The 19228-nt window shown below is 40.5% G+C and overlaps 1 protein-coding gene across 5 annotated transcripts in view; it reads left to right on the top strand.

The window, feature by feature from the left end:
• Positions 1-19228, top strand: part of ADAMTSL3 (ADAMTS like 3) — a 327141-nt gene that overhangs the window by 222477 nt on the left and 85436 nt on the right. For all 5 annotated transcript variants that reach the window (XR_011525377.1, XM_070569997.1, XM_070569993.1 and 2 more), the window contains exon 17: positions 7518-7647. Coding sequence is in view for 4 of the 5 variants with exons in the window: in XM_070569997.1 (XP_070426098.1) it covers positions 7518-7647 (130 nt within the window). In the remaining variant the exon portion in view is untranslated. The remainder of the gene's footprint in view (positions 1-7517; positions 7648-19228) is intronic.

The following is a 19228-nucleotide window of genomic DNA, read 5'->3' as shown; positions in this document are numbered from 1 at the left end:
CATCCTTTAGAGAGGGTTGGTTGAACTATAAATGCATATAATAAGCTTCCTGACTTTGCAAAAAGTAATGTTTTTGATTTCTTCGGTTCAAGCTTAAAATTCCTTTTAAATAGATAACTGAATTCTATAAAACTGGAGAGCTTAGGCATGAAAGCAAAATCCTCTATAAATGCAGGGGACCAGCATGTGCTCAGTGCTGGACTCCGTGGTCTGCACTGGGTTCTCTGCTCAGTGTTGGAGTATAAAATGAATTAGATACATCCTTGCTGGTTGGAGCAGAGCCTTCGTTATTTGGGTTTTATACCGTCTTGACTGCACGCTTTTTGGCAGCGGTACTTGCCTCCCTATGGTCCATTTTAATCTGGTTTCGGAGGCTCAGCTTCTACAAGTGCACTTCTGTGTGGTTATGATTGTGGGTTTTTAACCCTCCCCCCGGATAGGGAAAGGGTAAGTCTGCAATGACTGAAAACCACAGGAAAATAGAATTTCCACAGGCATATACTTATTTCTTCAACATTCCTGTTTCTGGTAGAAAAATAATGTATGCAAATTACAGATTTCCGAAAAGATCAACTTTGCTCACATCCTGATATTGTGTACTTGTATTTTCTGACTTATCTTCCCTTCATACAGGAAATAAAAATCAATCCATTTTTTGTAATTACTGAGGCTTAAGAACCTTTCATAAGCCTGTTTTCATACTTGAAGAGCAACAGAGAAATCTTTTTTCATTCCCGAAAGCATGAAGAATCCAGACATATTCAGTTTCCAGCTTTCAGAGTGTATATGTGTGTGTGTGTGCTTGCGTGTGCATACACACATATACATCCTGGAAGATATACTTACCTTTTTAATACTCTCTGGTAAGGTTTTGTAATTTGCTCTATCATAAACTTTCCTTACCATAGCTTTTCTTTTGCATTTTACATTATTTGTCTCATTCCTGACCTTCCTTTTTTACCCCTGTATTTCCTAACAGCACTGGCTAGTAGGATGTGGGTAGACTTTGAGGCCTCACCCCATTTTGAACCCTAGTTCTGCCACTCTCTTTGGGCAAGCTGTATAAGTTTGTAGAGTTTTATTTTTGTAAAATGAGAAGAGGCGTACCTACCTCATTAGGGTTAATGAAGGATTAAATGTGATGATTAAACAAGGTGATGTTGGAGAAATGGTTCATCACACCACCTGGCCCATGGTGTGTAATAAATGTTAGTGGGATGATTATTTTATGATACAATAATAGTAGGGTATTCCTCTTAGATTAGAAGGCTGTTATTTTTCTTTTTTTAAAAAATCTGATTAAATTAATGAACCCCTTAAAGCATCTAATAGCCAGCCCTGGTGTCCCATGGTTAAGATTCAGTGCTCTCACAGCCGAGGCCTGGGTTTGTTTCCCGTCAGGGAACCACACCACCTGTCTGTCGATGGTCATACTAAGGCAGCTGTGTTTTGCTGTGATGCTGAAAGCTATGTCAAATACCAGCAGGATTTCAAATACCAGGAGGGTCACCCATGGTGGGCAGGTTCCAGCAGAGCTTCTAGACTAGACAGACTAGGAAGAAGGACCCGGCCACCCACTGCCGAAAAAATTGGCCATGAAAACCCTGTGAATAGCAGCAGAGCATTGTCCGATATAGTGCCTGATATAGGTGAGAGGATGGCGCAAAAAGTTGGGGCAGAGTTTCCTCTGCTGTGTCCAGGGGCGCTAGGAGTTGAAATTGACTTGACAGCACTAACAAAAAAATGCATCTAATAGTTTTCAAGTTGATTCTTACAAATTTTCTAGGTAAATAATCATCTGTAATTGATGATGATTTTATCTTTCCCTTTCCAATAGTTATTTATCTTACTTAAGTTGTATGTCTTATTGCATTGTCTAAAATTTCACAAACAATGGTAAATAATGTGAATAATGCCAACCTTGCCTTGGTCCTGACAGTGACAGGACTCTCTGCATTGTTTCATTCAAAAGCAATGTCCTACAAAGATTTATTGTGTGTCTCTTTGTGCAGGCACTGGGCTAGGTGGTCGTGACTCAGTAGTTCCTACCTTTGAAATTCAAATCTAGGGAGGAAATGTGGTAATCACATAATCACACACCTGTATGTAAAATTACAGCTGGTTATGGCAGCTACAAAAGGAGGATTTGCTGCCATGAAAGCGTATAATAGGAGGAACTTGACCTAATTAGGGAAGTAAGGGAAAGCTTCCCTAAAAACAATTGCACTTGAACTTAATCTGAAAGCTGAGGAATTAATGAAGCCAAAGAGGGGTTGGAGAGGGTGGCACAGAATTCCCAGCAGATAAAAGAGCATGTGCAAAGGCTGTAGGTGGCAGGAGGGCGCATGGTACATTCCAGGGACTGGAGAAGTCTGACCCCAGTGGAGTACTGAGAAAGACAGGGTTTAGTGTGAGATGATGCTGGAGAGGAGGCCAGGGCCCAACAATTAAGGCTTTATGGGCCATGTTGATTTGGGTCTTTATCACAAGATCAATGGGAAGCTGTTCAAGTAATTAAAGTGGGAGTTAAGTGATCAAATTTTTATTTATTTCAAAAAGGTTAGTCCAGCTATATAGTAAAAAAGGGATTAGAATGGAAAATAACACATGTAAGGGAGACCATCTAGGAAGCTATTACCGAGTCCGGGGCAAGAGCTTGGACTGGAGTGGTCATGATGGTGGAGATGAGTACAAGAGATGACTTCGAGAGATGTTTAGGAGGTCAAAATCTGTTGATGTAGTGGATAAGTGGGAGTGAGGTGGCAAGTCTGAGTCTTAAGATCCTTTTCTGGGATGATGAGTCCTGAAGAGGGTCTAGTTTGGCAAAAGGAAAACATGAGTTCAGCTGTGGACATAATGATTCTGAGGTGCCTTTAGACTTCCAAATGGAGATGCTAAGTGGACGGTTGAATGTGTGAATCTGAAACAAAGTGGAGAGATCTAGACTGGAAATATACATTTATGAGTCAACTGTTTATGGAGAGAATTGAAGCCAGGGGCATAGATGAGAATATTCAGGAAAAGAATACCTATGAGGAATGGGGAGAGTCTAAGCCTGAGCTTTGAGGAAATTCAACATTGAATGTCTGGGTGGAGGACATTGAGCTGCAAAAGCCAACGAAAAGAAGTCAGTGAGATGGGAGGAAAACCAGGACACTGTTGTGTGATGGAAACCAAAGTCAGCTGTGCTGTGGCCACTGAGAGGTGATGTGAGATGAAGACTGAGAATTGGCACTGGCTTCAGCCATGGGAGGCCATTGGTGACTTAGGAAAGGATCAGGTCAGTGGAGTGGTAGAGATGGAAGTCAGATGTGAAAGGAAGGAGGAAAGAATGATAGGTGATAGAAGGAAGATACACAGAATAGATTTTTGTAGCAAAATTTGTGATAAAGAAGACAGACAGAGGGAGATGGCTAGAAGGCATTGTGGGTTGAAGGAGAGCTCTGTGTGTGTAATGTTGTTTAATGGCAGGGCGTCTTGGGTACATTTAATAGGCAATGAGAAAGTTCCAGAATGAAAGAGAAAGGCGAAGTAATCAACAAATTTTCTGAGAAGATGGAAAAGGACAAAATCCAAAGCAGAGCTCTGGAGAAGAGTCTTAAACCGTTGGAGGGGCAGCTTCTAATAGAAATAGTGGAAGAAAAGGCTAGGATGGACATGAGCGCAGGCGGGTTTATACGGTTGATAGCAGGAAGTTCCTACCTGGTTCTTTCTGGTTGTGTGTATGTGAGTCTCCATGTGTGAGTGGTCTGGTGGGTGAATGGACAGAGGTTTGAGGTCATGATGTCGGCTTCTATTAGGCTGCTCACTAAAATGGGTTTGCACCTGTGTAGACATGAATGATATTGATGCACGTAGATAGACTCCATTTTGCATGGCAGGGTACAGGAATGCCTTCCCACAAATGGGAAAATGGGAATGAAAACTGAATCGGCCCCGTATGGGCTCATTTTAGCACACTCCCTATGGAGATGTGTTCCTGACATGGTACGTTAGCAATCGCTGTTCTGTTCTCTTTGAATCCCTTCAAATCATGACAAGCCTCTAGCTATAGTTCCTTCCAGCTGCTCTTGATATGATTGGTCACTTCCTCTCAGGCTCCAGTGATGTTCGTGATGCCCTTTCTCAGGCCAAATGGCTTTCAACAATCCTTAATCCTTACCAGCTGTCTCCTCCACTGGTTCCTAACAAGAACTCTCCTATTTGGAGTGCTGTGAAACTTGCATTTTAACACTGGGAATGGTACCGTTCTTTGGCACTTGGCTGGAGGCATCCATCTTATGCTTCCCCCCTTTTTCATTATTTGGAAGTTTATAGTAGTGCCCACTCTATCCTACTGGCTAATCAGCAGAGAGAAAAGATATATTAGCTGTTCTTTTCAATATCGCCCTGGGCATACATCTGCATAATCTGTATATATGTATGTGTGTGTGTGTTTTTCTGAAATAAAGAGCATCATAGTATGTAAAATAGCATGACACAGGGCAACTCTCTGAAATAGACCTATTTTTTTTCTTTTATAGATTTTTGTCATCAGGGTTATAGTAGTGTTGTAAGGTGAATAGGAGTTTTCCATACCTTTCAATAATCTTAAACAGCTTATGTCATAGAAATTATCTGTTTAAGAAGTTTGAAAGAACTAGTTCCTGCAACTGTCTAAATCCGCTTCTTTTTGTCCTGCTTGAGGGCAGGATTGAGGGGGAGCGTCCATGGCCTGATCTTTTAACATTATTTTCAAGTTCCCCCGTTTATTGTTGTATTCAATTCAAATTCTTACTTTATAAGTTAACTCTATAATTTAGGTTTTCTTGGAAAAAAAATCATCCATTTCATGGAGATATTGCAGTTATTATCAAGAGTTGTGATCTCTTATCAAGTTGCTTTATGCTTCCCTCTTCTCTTTTTTCTTGCCACAAATAGTGTGTAATCTATTCACTCTTTTTGACTTAGGAGTTTTATAGGGAACAACTTTTTTTAAATTCTAATGGTTGGATTTGAGGGGGTTAATTGTTTACTCTTCATTTATGGTTGAACTCTATTATGGTCAGAGAAGGTTATCTGCGTAATTTCTGGCTTTTGGAACTCATTGCAATTTTCTTTATAGACTAATATCGGATCAATTTTTGTTAGTGTTCCATTGGTGATTAAAAAGATCATATTACATCTATTTCTAGGGCCCAAGCCTATTTGGTTATTAAATCGACATAATTTTCTTATTCGAATCATTTTTCCATGTTTATTTTACAACTTGATGTATTAGCTACTGGGTGGCACTTTAAAGGCTCTGACTATAGATTTTCTTCATTGCTCCAGGTATTTCTTACTTTCCGTGTATGCGTGTGTGTGTGTGTGTGTTATGTTATGTGGCCTGTTGAATTAGTCAAGACTTGTTTGCAAGAAACCCAACTCAGACTAAGCTTAAACCAACAAAAGGGAATGTATTAGCTCATTTATTGGCTCTGTCTCCCCTCTTAGAGGCTACATTTTTACCCTTTAATCATTAATTCATTTCTTGATGAAAGCTTTGAATCTTTTTTTTGGTCAAAAAAATGACCCTCTTATTATGACATTGCAGAAGTCAAATCTGAAGTGAAGGATGTTGCCTCATGCTACAAGGAATTTATTAGAAAAATTACACCAAACTTTCAATACTTGATTTATTTTATATCTTCTAAATACATACTTGCAATTATTACCCAAATTTTGTTAAGTATGTGATGAAGCAGACTTATTTTTATAATTTTTACTTTTGGAGATAATGGTGTGATCAAACCTCTTGAAGTGAAAAGTGTTACAGTCACATTTAGGTCCAGTAGGTGGGATGGAGGGTATTATTGTGGCCGTCTTTGGAAAATGCATTCTCCCTCGGTGTGTCCTTAATCCTCTATTAAACTTTTAAATTCCTTTCAGTAAACTTGCTTTAAGACAGAAAAGTTTGTCATGAGCGTAGTAAAATTCCATCCAGAATAGTTAAAATGAGATAATTTTGGTATTTTAAGGCCCACCCACTCAAGCTCCAGAAAACATTCCAAAATAATCTCTGAGTATATTTGCTAAAGAATTTTGACTACAAATTAAAATACATGTGAAAGATAACCAGATTTTTCTCAGATTAAAAATAAATGAAACCTGCTGGAAAATGAACACCTTTGTCCTTGCAAGGTCACAAAGGAAGCTTGACATCTGCAAATGGGAACCAGAGTTCTTAAGTTGTGGCAGTGTTGCCTTATGTCTAAAATTAGCCAATGTTTATTTAAAAAGTTCATGGAAGATGCATAGAGATTTAAGACTGCATCCTGCTATGGCCGGGAACATAAAATTACAACTGAAGAAAGCAGGAGAAAATTTAGTGGAAAGAACTAAACATCACAAATATATATTCTATATATATTTTTGGCCCATACTGTATTCTGTAAAATATTGTAAAATGATTGAATTGAAACATGACATTGGGAAAAAGAACCACGCTCTTATACTATAATGGAACACACATTCTTGCCTGAAACTAAATACATATGCATATTTCAAATAGCATAGTCAGTAGCTATTACAGCTTATTTGATTTTTTTTCATCAAAAGTCGGATTTATATTCTGTTCAGTTCTGATTTCCCAATCATTCTTTTTGTTTCAAGAGGCGAAGAATAGCGGTGGAGACGTGGGCTGTGGGGTCAGACGTGAAAATTCATATTTGAACAAGAAGCATTCATTGCGTTGGGAAGCCGACGGGCTGTGTTGCATTTTGGAATCTCCAAAGCACAAAAGAAAGACCACTGAATTCGGAGGCAGGAAAGCTAATTTTTCATTTTGAATCCACCACTTTTTTGATGTCTTAATGTCTCTCCAAACCAGTTTCCTTGTTATTAAATTAATAAGGTGGAGAGAGTGATACCATTCTTCTGACCTCCGAAGACGACTATGGGCTCAAATAAGATATTTGAAAGTACTTTTACACCCCCAGAGCACTTTCCCAATGGGGAGTATTGCTGTTGTTTTTAGCAGAAATGGAAATATTACTAATTATAGTGGTAGCAAACAGGAACTCAAACCATGATGAAAATTTTCATGAGGATTATAGATCAAATTTAGCACGTATGCAATGATATAGAGACAGTGTTGTTCTTTAGCAGCTGATATGAAAATTCCCCTCAGGGAAACTATTGTGTGTGCTTGGAAGGAACATCCCGATGATTCTTTCGAGGGAACCCCTAGCTCTGAGTACATTCGGAATGCAGGTAAGTCTGAAGGCAGACAGGGAGTCAAAGATGCTCCTTAATCTCTCAAGGTGGGTCTATTTGAAGGGGAGGCAGAAGAGGGGCTGAGCTTAAAAGGTGGCTGAGGGAATATCAGAGACCCGGAGACTTCAGAATATGCCAAGTCGCTTGCCCCCACAGGCACGATGAGTTGCAGCCTACAGCCACACAATACAGTCAAAAGGGCAGTGGCTTAGCAATTTCCTTTTTTCCCCACCAGAAATCATTCTCAGTCATTTGCATTGTTTTCTCTTTCCAACCTCCAGGCCATCAAGAAGCTATAGCAGTGTGCTTACACATCCAGACTCAGCAGACAGTCAATGACACCTTATGCAACATGGTCCACCGTCCTCCAGCGATGAGCCAGGCTTGTAACACAGAACCCTGCCCGCCCAGGTATGTGCTGCCTTGTGCTCTGGGACACACTGTGTCTAGATGGAGCATCTGCTCCTGCAGGCAAGCACAGGAGACTCCCAGGTTCCCCCCGGGGAGGTCAGGTGAACCTGTTTCAGAGCTCTCTCTTCTCTGCTCAAGTTATGCTCTGGCCAGATTCTTGCTTAGAGGCACAGATACTTCCGTGTTGAGCCGGAATCCCCTTTAGCCTGACTTTTGTTTGCGTCTAACATGAATGAACATAAGGTGGCCTGCTGCTGGCAAAACCATGAGCTCAGCAGGGTTGTTCTCCTTCTCCTCTCTGTCTCTTCAAGGGCGCTTCTTCACCTGATGCCACATCAGAGAGCACAGGATCTGAGGTAGACTTAGCACTGGCACATAGTAGGTGCTCAATCCATATTTGTTGAATTACTGAGTGATCTCCTGTTTCTTACCTAGAACTCTCACTGATGTGTTACTACCCTTCCCAATGAGTTGCCTTCGATCTCAGGTTGTGGTGTGTAATGTTAGAGGCCCCAAAGAAGAGATGAGGATGACTTCTTATGGGTCTCCTTGATTTGAAAGATTGACCTTAAACATTAATCTGCTTCTTTTCTTAAGTCCTTATAAGATCCTGGGGAATTTCATCAGAAGGGAGGGTAGGTTTGTTTCCCCATGTTCCACTGTCCCTGAGTGTCACTGGCTACAGAGAATTATAACTCAGCATCACTGGCTTCTCACATAAGAGCTTCCAGAATCCAGCCTCCAACCTTTTCCTTCCTCTCTCCTTTACTTCATTACCTTGACCACTCTTCTGTGGTAAGAATCAGTTGCCAAAAAGTGAGAGCCCATTATCAGTCACCTGCCCCCTCTCTCTGCCAGCTTCTCTTTCGTGCTTCTTGGTAATTACGTCGCCCATCTAACGAGGTACCTTTATTCGCTAAAGGAGAGTTCTGCTATGTCTAGGACTCTAAATAATTGAGGAAGGTTATTGTGTCCCTCTGCTGTCCTTACTGGAGTAAGGATAAGTTTATTTTATGTTTATTCCGGAAATACACTGTGCTTCTGGAATCCGCTTGACCCTTCTGATTTTGACTCCATGAAATGTGTTGACTGTGATGTAGAAACTCCTGCCTTGATGGCATGAGGGTGCTGAGGGTGGGGGTCAAGTCAGTCAGACCATCCTAGGAATCCACCCCTCCATATCTTGGAGATGGGCCCTTTCCTTGTGAGTCTTGGTCTCCAACCTGCACAGTCTGGAGAGGAGGCCAGCTTCCTCTGTGGTGAGACCATGCCTGTAGGGAGCCGCAGGGTTCTAGATCCATTATGATATTTCGGACTTCGGTTGTAGGCTAAGGAAATACCAGGAACTCTTGACTTGCGTCAGAGGCCTCTTGACGTGCTTGGCTGAGATGATGCAGTACATGTCTTTACTTTGTTGGGCAAGGCTCAGAAGCAGCGTAGGAAAGTCTGCTTGCTCCTACCTCCCACCCCCATGCCTACCCCCGGGCTTATTGCATTCCAGAGCAATCCACGCTCGAAGACTAGCAGAAGAAATGGTACAGAAAGAGTTTGGGAAGGCTTGAGCCAACTCAGTGTCAGGATGCCCACTTCGTCACGTGTGTCCAGCGCTTTCCAAGATCATCAAAATGTGGGAGTCATGCTGAGTATATATCCGCTTGGAACGTCCCTTTTATCTTTAGAGAGATGGCACTTAAGCTAAGTGTATAAAACTTAGTAATCCAAATTACTTATCTAAGTTTCTCAGTGTTTTCTTATTCTAATATTGGAACCACTGACTCAAGATATTTTTTGGAAAAGCCAGGGTTTTGATTTTCCTTCCCTGCCACATCCCTCCCCTCAGGCTCTGTAGATGGAAACAGATGACTACCTGTCTGAACCGGGAAATACTGGGAGGAGGAAAAAAACCTAGTTTACCATCTCAACATATTTTCCCATGAAATTGGAATCGTGTACTACCTCCCCTTTCTCTACACGAGCCGGCACACTCTTTCTGGAAAGGTGACTATAAAAGAAATGATTTGGAACGTGCACAAACTTGAAATAGTGACTGCAGTTTGGCTAAGCATGAAATTCTCATAGCCACGAACAAAGAAGAGTCAAAAGAAGAAAATACTATGCAAAATTTGGGGATACATTTTATTTCTAATTCAAATCTTATTCCATATCGACATAAAGCTAGTCTTCACCACAGTTCAGTCTTCTATTTCTAGCCCAGACCAAGGATAAATGATGATATGAGCAAAAGTTGACCTGATGACAACTAAAACGGAAAATGGAAACAGATGACAGCTGAAAAGTCACTTCAAATGAGAGTGACTTGCATGTCACAGGATTAAGAGGGGCTGAGAACAGTGATGAAACTCAATTTCATTTTTATAAAAATCACCCTGTCATGATCTTGCTCTGAAAGTGAAGACAACCATAATGTATCACCATATAGTTTTTTCAGGAAAAAAAAATATGAAAATACAAAACAATACCTTCTCTCTTCATTCTAAGAATTGGTGCACACAGTTGCAATTACAACCTAAATTATGTTGAATATATGATAACTTGATTTCATGATTTTTAGTTTAATTTTTCAAGACTAAGTCCAAATCAAACATTTTCCCCACCATTTATCATAAAATTTGAGTCTCTTTTTAGAGGGGATTCACATCAAGTGGCTTTTTCTGGTTTCGTTGGACATGGCATTCTTGATAACTTTGACAATTTTCTTCTCAATATTTTGTGAACCTGCCCTATTCATTCCTAATTGCCACTGTTGTAATTCAGATGTGTTTTACCTGAATTATTTCAATAGTTTTTGAATAAGCTCCTGTCTCTAGTGTTTCCTGCTCTGATCCGTGTGCACGTGTATAACTAGGAAAGATCATGTGACCCTCCCACATGAAACCCTTCACTGACTTTCCTTTACCTGTGGATTAAAATCCACATTCCTTACAGTGGCGTGTGAATTAGTCTGCTCAGGCCACCATAACAAAGTACCACAGACTGAGTGGCTTCAACTACAGAAATTTATTGTCTCATAGTTCTAGAGACTAGAAGTCCGTAAACCAGGTGTTGGCAGGGTTGGTTGCTTCTGGGGGCCATGAGGGAAAATCTGTCCCCCGCCTCCCTCCTAACTTCTGGTGGCCCCAGGCGTTCCTTGGCTTGTGGATGGTGTTTTCCTGTGCCTTCGTAGGGTCTTCCTTCTGTATGTCTCTTTGTCCAAATTTTCACTTTTCCTAAGGACAGTGCTCATATTGGATTGGGGCCCACTCTCATGACCTCATCCTAGCTTGATCCTCTTCAAAGACTCTATTTCCAAATAAGGTCAAGTTACAGGAATGAGGAGTCAAGACTTCGACATCTTTTTGAGGGAAACAGTTCAACCTATAACAGCGTATAAAATCTTTTGTGACTCTGTTTTTGGGTTCTTGAACCATATCTCCTGTCACTACCACCCTCACCACACATACACACACACACACACACACACACACACTCACCCTCAGGAGCTTGTTCAGCAGCCACACTAAATTGTTCACCATGACCCATCTCATGCTCGTTCATGCTTTCTGGGCCTTTGCACATACAGGCCCTCTGCCTGGAGCCCTTCTCTTCTATGAAATAAGCTAATTCTCTCCCATAAGGGTAATCGTTGACTCACTTCTCACTGGTATGATGAAGTCCAGCAGAACATGAAATAGCATCCTGACCTGAGACACTTGATCGAGAGGAACTCTTCAGAATCAAAAGAGAACTGGGAATGAGTGAAGGACCCTGGGGTAGAGCCCCAGTTCTGCCTCTCTCCAGGAATTCCAGACAAGCCCCCTAGCTCTCTGGGCCTTGTTTCTGAATCTGAACAATGATAAAAGACATTAGACTTTATGATCACCAGGGTCCCGTTCAGCTCCAGTCTTTCCTTGTTGCGTAGTGCTTTCAAGTCATGTGTTTCCCTCACGTCTTCAGAACTGTGCCTAGTCTTTTTTGCACTTATCCTCCTGTCTACTCATAAGTAGTTTGTTTTAGTTCTGAGAACAACAGCCTTTGCTTACCCTGCCCGGGAGGTCAAGGCGGGGTGGAATTCGGTTTGCGGTTCTGTCCTTTGCTCAGCAAATCAGAGCGAGATTTCTCAACAAGTCTAGAAATTGTGTCTTAAGCCTGCTACAGGGAACATGCTGGTTTAATTATGCGCCAGCCCGTGTGCAGTGTCGCCTCCCCTCATCACTGTGCCCCATGCACATCATCTCCTCCATCAGTGTCTTGCCCACAGAGCTTCCGAGCTGGGAATAATAGAGCACACGATACGTCTTGGCCACTTTGCAAAATTAAGAGTCTGTTTTTATGTGCAGGGAAATACTATTCCTCATTTCAAAGTTGCAAATTTAATAATCTTTTTGAAGGTTGAGAGTTATATTGGAAAAAAACCAGCGGAGACAAAGGTTGGTGCCAAAATAAAGGTAAGTTTACAAAAATGTTTTAGGTTCGAGAAACCAGTGTTGTAGGAATAACAGGAACAGGGTGTTGCATAATACTTTCCATACAAATATTTACTGACTCCAAGGGCAATAGCAGTAAAATATCACCCCAGGGTGAAACTTACCACTGAGATTGGGCTGGGCAGTCAATGGATCTTTATTTACCCAAAGGCAAATGTATTTGATGTATTAGCCTGGGCTCTCCAAGGTGGGGTGTCCTATGTTTATTTGCTCTTATGAGCTTACTCCCCCGGTCTATCCTATAACTGCTGAGTATCTGCTATTTGCGGAGTTTGCTTTTTCCAGGAGAGCACCAGGAGCCTGTAGAAACAGGCAGTGTTACATAATGGTCCCGCTCGCCTGAGGAGAGCCTTCTTCTCTGACAGGATTCAGCGCTGCTAGGGAGGGACTAGGAAAGCCAGAGAGAGTGATGTGTTTCTGGACCAACTTGTTACCCTATTCTCGAATTTAAAAAAAATCTGTATTTAGTCCGTTGTCTATTAATAAGAAATTTTTCTCCATTTCTTGAATAATAATGGTTCCATTTCCAGTCCCTTGTGACTCTAAGTGATTCTTCTAGCTGTATACTTTTTGAAAGATTGTTATCCTGAAGTCACTCCAAATAAGTTACATATTTAAGCTTAATTGTTTTAATAGTGAAACAAAAGCCTTCTAATTATTTGGCCATGTAGTCTGAGAGTCATCAAAATGTGACCCATATATCTACTGGCAGTGATTTCCCTCGCCTCTAAAGCTACTTGAAATTTACATACAATCAAGTATAGTCTAACTAATTAATAGGCTTCCAATTAAGGTGCTGTTTTAATTTCACATTATTCTCCCAATACAGACCAATGATAGGTACAGATAAAAGAGAGAAAACAACATAGCCAGGGCCAAATCATGAAAGCAGCTGCCTGGACTGGGAAAGGAATGGAAGGGTGAAAGGTGGGAGGACCTGAGGTTCTTCTGGGCTGGAGACCCCAAAGCAGTTGGGGTAAATGAGAGCTCAGTTCCTACAGATAGTGGGGACTGAACATCTTCTTTTTGATTCATGAGAGAGGACCCAGGTTCTCTGCTGCTTTGTGAGAGGAAGCAGAAAAAGAGCTGATCACAACCTGAAGCCATTGTTCCATGAGCCTGCTCACCTAGCGGGGTGGGGGACAGACACGAATAGAGCCTGTGACCAGACACGATCCTCAATGGCCTGTTAGCTCAGTGATTAGATCTTCAGTGTCCTTACGGTGCTTCTGTGCTGTGTTCTCCATATAAGACCTGGTTCTAGCCTGGAGACCCTGGAGGGCCAGGTGGAGGCAAATGAAACTGGAGACAGAGAAAGGATAAAGGGAGGTGGGGAAAGAGAAACTCTGTTCACGTTGAGCCTGAAAAATGAAACTCCAAAGCACATGAAGAAATCTAATCCTAGTGAAGTGAGCCAGCAGATTCCCCAGTTGAAAGATGAATTCACTCCAGTTGAAAATAAAACACAAGGACAATCTGAGAAAGACTTTAACCGAAGTGTTATTAGGATCTTCGGAGTTATAAATTACAAAATAATGTCCACATAAACAACTAGAAATTATGAAACAGAAATAGGCAGAAATGTAGTAAGAACAAGTGAATATTAAAAAGGACAAATTAGAAAATCCAGAAATGGAAGAAGTCGATGAAATAAAAGAATAAACAATAGACAACTGAAGAAAGAATTGGTGACTTGAAGATATGCTAAGAAAGTCGAATGAATCAAAGCCCAGAAAGTTGAGGATGAGGGGAAAAGAGAAGAAAGCTAAGAAATATGGAGATAATGGCAAAGAAACGAGATATTAAATAAACTGTTTACTAAAACTTAAGAAAAAATATCCACTCCTAGTATCAAAAGAAATAAGTGAAAATAAATCCCCACTTAGATATGTAATGCTGAAGCTGCAGAAAACTAAAGATGACAAGAAAATCTTAAAAGCTACAGGACATGAAAGACAAATTAACCACAAAGAACTTACTAACAACTGGAGTTTCCATAAAACAAAGGAATAATATCTCCAGAGTACTGAGGGAAAATCATGATAACCCTAGAGCTAAATTTGCTGAACTATTATTTCCATGAAGGTAGACATCTATTTTTAGCCTTGTGATGGACTAGATATCCTGAATGCCCTTCTGCTAAAATCTTCTAAAATACTGGGTAAACTATGTAAAAATAACTTGAAATGTAGAACTGGTAAGAAAATAACAGGAAATCCTCAGAAGCCGAAAACAAGGGGAAGCATGACGCTAGAATGGTAACCCAGTAATAAAGTTAGTGCCTCCATGGGGACAGTTGCCGGTCTCAGTAATCTAGACCTTGTGGCTTAAACAGTTTTTGCCCGGCAACAGACAAGCTGTTGGAGTTGCAGAAAATAAGGAGTAGAATGGAGATACCCATATAAAACCGGGGTCTAACTCAGTGAAAAAGCAAATTAGAAAAAATATATCCACCCGAAAAAGAGAGCTTGCAAGGAAAATGGTCTGTCTTAGCTTTGCCTCTGAGTGGAAGGAATCAAGAAAGGCTCCCTTGCCTTATGCAAAGTGAAAGAAGCTAGACACAGAAAGACAAGTGCTGTGTGACCTCACTTACATGTAGAATCGAAAATAGTCCAACTCACAGAAGCAGAGAGTAGAATGATGGTTGCCAGGCGCTGGGGGGAAGGGGAAATGGGGAGGTGATGGTCAAAGGGTATAAAGTTACACTTACGCAAGATAAGTAAGTAATGGCGTTCCACTATAGAGCATAGTGTCTGTAGCTAACAATTCTGTATTATATACTTAAAATTTGGTAAGAGGGTAATCTCATGTCAAGCGTTCTTACCACACACAAAGTAATGATGATGATGATGATGATGATGATGATAATAAAGGGAATGGAAGGAGAATTTGGGAGGTGATAGATTTGTCTATGGCCCTGATGCTGGTAATGGTTTCACAGGTGTATACTTATCTCCAAACGCATCGAGTTGTATACATTAGATATGTACAGCTTTTTACATGTCACTGTTACCTCAATAAAGCAGTTTTTTTTAAACCTCCACTGAGAATTTCAAAGTGACAAGCAGCCCTTTACATAGGAGTAGGGTTTATATCCACGCTGACCGTGTGCTCTGAAAAGTTAGTTCACGGTGGTCTCGACAGAGTAATGCAAATCCTGTGTGGAGGAATGGATCTCCTACCCAGAACTTAAAATTCCCACAAAGACCTAGTGGGCATGAGCTCATAATGAAAAGACTCATGAAGAAACAATGGATGAGAATCAGTAGGGAATCAGATCCACAGAGCATCAGATATTGGAATTATCAGATAGAAAATATGAAATAAGCTTATTTAAAATATTTAAAGTTATAAAACAGAAAATGAAAACCTAAAGTAGAAACAACAAACCATCAAAAATACTTGGAAGACTTTCTTTTAAAAAACCAAATGTGAAGGTGAACCATGTGAAATTTCCAATTTTGTCCATCAAAAATGTTTTGTCTGAGCCGAGTCAAGGAGGAAGTCTGGCAGTCTCGCCTGACGATGTGCACACCTTCGGCGAATGTCTGTCATCAGTACAGTCACCCACTTCTAGCTACTCCTCACGTCCTTCAGTGAACTCCCCATCTTCTGCCGTGGCATGGGCGAATACCTCGCCTGCGTGCCCAGGACAGGCAAAAAGAGTTCAGATTTATACAAAGACTGCCAACCAATCTATTTAGCTTCACCTGTACCTTACTTCCAGAAGTATCTTGTGTCTGATCCTTTCATGGCTTCTTACTTCTGGACCTTCCCAACTACCAGCTTAGTTTTCGGATTTCTCCAAGCTGCTGAGTTAATCACCACTTTTCCAACTTCTCTTCAGCTTACAAAATATTTCAGCTTCCTCTCTCACTGTCTCCTTGTCTTTGTGGATATATGCATTTGTTTAATCCCATTTTATCCCTTTACTGTCTTTTTAGTAGGTATTTTTTTTGGTGTGAGTGGAAGGGAACAGAACTAAGCACGTGTGATCAATCTGCTAATTCCTGGATCACTATTAGCCCCTAAGAATAAAAAACCCAACACACACATACTTATGTTAAAGTCTTTTTCATACTCTGTGACCATAAAGAGAGTATAATATATGTAAACCTCTTAAAACCAAGTGTGGGAAATAGTGAGTGCTATACGAGCGTTGCTATTGTTACTTCTATTTCTTTTGGGGAGAATTCTCTTATCTGTTGAGTGTGTTTGCTATCTTTCATGTCATCAATTTTTTTTTTCTCTCCTTGGACCTTTTTGTTTGCAAGCTCATATTGAATGGGAGTTATGTGTTCCTACCTGGAGTTTTTATGGTTATCTGAATGAGTCCCTCTTCCCAAGCTCCATGGATCAGAACCAGGTCTCATATTGCTTCCTTTGCACTTGTCTTTCTGTGTCTAGTTTCTTTCACTTAGCATAAGGTAGGGGAGACTTTCTTGATTCCTTCCACTCAGAGGCAAAGCCAAGACAGATCATTTTCCTTGCAAGCTCATTTCAGGAGAAAGATTGCAGAACCCCTCCCAAAATAATGTGATAGCTTGATTCAATAACCGGGCTCCAGGTGATCTCCATTCTTTCACGTCATCGCAGGCAGCCTGTCAACACCAGCCATACACACAGGCTACAGTTGGATCTCTTTTCTAGCCTTCACTTATGGGTCAGGCTGTTTCACTCTACTCCTTTGTTTCTAGAAGTGAGCTGAGTTCCGGTCACCCATCTCCTGTGATATTAATTGTTTAAATTGCATGTATAAATTGGAGTCTCAGCTGTCCTTGCAGGTTTGCAATCCTGGCATCCAGTAAACCTGGAGAAGTTCAGTCCACTTTACCACTGTGTTTCCATTTGATTTCTGGTCTACCGAGATGTTTATTTTGTATGAGAGGATGTCTTCACTCTTATGCCTCTTTTTAACAGTTGTTGCTATTTTTTGGGACAGGGGAACTCAATCAGCTATCTCGTTCTGTTCTCCTGCTCCCCCACCTTCATCCCACCACTTGATTTTTTTGGATGCACTTATTCAGATTAAGAAAATTTTTTTCATGAATATCTGTTGAAATGTATCAAATCTTTGTCTGCCTCCATTGAAATGATCACATGATTTTTCTCCTATATTTTGTTAATGTCATAAACACTGGTTGATTTTCTGAGATTGAACCAACTTTACCTTTCTAGAATAAACCCAACTTGGTCATGATGTAACGTTCTTTTTATATGTATCACAGATTGCTAATATTTTGTTTAGGATTTTTACATCTGTGTTTATGAGAGACGTTGGCCTAAATGAGTTGGGAAGTCTTCCCCCTTCTTATATTTTCTGAAGAGTCTGTGTAAGGTTGGACTTACTTAGGCCTTAAATCTTTAGTAGAGTTTTGCCAAAGGCACTGACACTAGAGTTTATTTTTTTTTAATATTTTAAATTACAAAATCTAATTTAATAGAACTTCACTACCACACCACCATGCTGGCCCCTAGATGTCTCTCTTTTTTTTTTTTTTCTTGGTGAGCAGGATTCACCCTGAGCTAACATCACTTGCCAATCTTCCTCTGTTTTGTATGCAGGATGCCTCCACAGCATGGCTGATGAGTGGAGTAGGTCCATGCCTGGGATCCGAACCTGTGAACCCAGGCTGCCTAAGTGGAGCACGTGGACCTGTAACCACTCAGCCATGGGGCTGTCCCCTGATTTCTCTCCATTTTTGTGTCAGTTTTGATAAGTTGGTTTTTGTAGGAATATTTTCAGTCTATGTAAATTTTTAAATTTATCGACATATTTTTATTATATACTTATTATAGTTATTATTTTTAATGCTTTGAGATCCCCTCTTAAATTCTTAATGTTGATAATTTATGCCTTCTCTTTTTTGTCCTTCATATTTCACCATGAATTTATCAATTTTATTAGTCTTTTGAAGAGCCAGCTTTTGTTTTGTTTTCTAGTTCAGTCATATCTGTTCTCATCTTTTTTGTTTCCTCTCTTCTACTTTACTTGGTTTAATTTACTGTTCTTTTTTAAATTTCTTGAAATGGATACTTAGATTATGATTTTCAGCCTTTCTTTCTTTTTAATGTATACATTTAAAGCTATTGGGGCCGGCTCCGTGGCTGAGTGGTTAAGTTTGTGCGCTCCGCTGCGGTGGCCCAGGGTTCGGATCCTGGGTGCGGACATGGCACCGCTCGTCAGGCCACGTTGAGGCGGCATCCCACATCACACAACTAGAAGGACCTACAGCTAAGATATACAACTGTGTACTGGGGGGGGGGGGGGTGGGGGGTTGGGGAGATAAAGCAGAAAAGAAAAACAAACAAAGGATTGGCAACAGTTGTTAGCCCAGGTGCCAATCTTTAAAGGAAAAAAAAAAAAAGAAAGAAAGTAGTTAATCTCCAGTCTATAAATTCACAAAAACTAAAAAATAAATAAAATAAAGCTATTAATTTTCTTCTAATAATGGCTTCAGCTGCATCCCACAGATTTTGACATTTCATATTTTTATTAACATGTATATAAAAATACTGTCTAATTTCCACTGTGATTTCTTCTTTGACCCATGAGTAATTTAGAAGATTATTCCATAGTTTCTGGATATTTGGAGATTGTCTAATATAGTTCCACTGTGGTCGGAAAATATACTGTATTAGTCAGCTCAGGCTGTGATAACAACATACCATAGACTGGTGACTTAAACAACAAAAATTTATTTCCTCACAGTTTTAGAGGCTGGAAAGTTCAAGATCAAGTTCAGTTCCTATTGAGAGCTCTTTTCCTGGCTTGCAGACAGCTGCCTTCCTGCTGTTTCCTCTATGGCCGAGAGAGAGGAGAGCAAGCTCTCTGGATTCTCTTCTTACAAGGGCACTAACCCCCTGGTGAGGGCTCCACCCTCGTGACCTCATCTAGCCCTAATTACCTCCTAAAGGTCTCACCTCCAAATACCAGCACTTTGGCGGTTAGGGCTTCAACATACACATTCTCTTTTATTTAGGATTTAGAATATATAATCATATGTAAAAAATTTTTCTTTCTATGTATTCGTCAGATTTTGCACTCAGGTTTTTCCTAGCTTCATAATATGCATTAAAATATTTTAATCCTCTTT

The sequence above is a fragment of the Equus przewalskii genome, chromosome 1 (genome assembly GCF_037783145.1).
Source record: "Equus przewalskii isolate Varuska chromosome 1, EquPr2, whole genome shotgun sequence".
NCBI lineage: Eukaryota > Metazoa > Chordata > Mammalia > Perissodactyla > Equidae > Equus > Equus przewalskii.
This window is presented reverse-complemented; position numbering and strand designations above follow the sequence as displayed.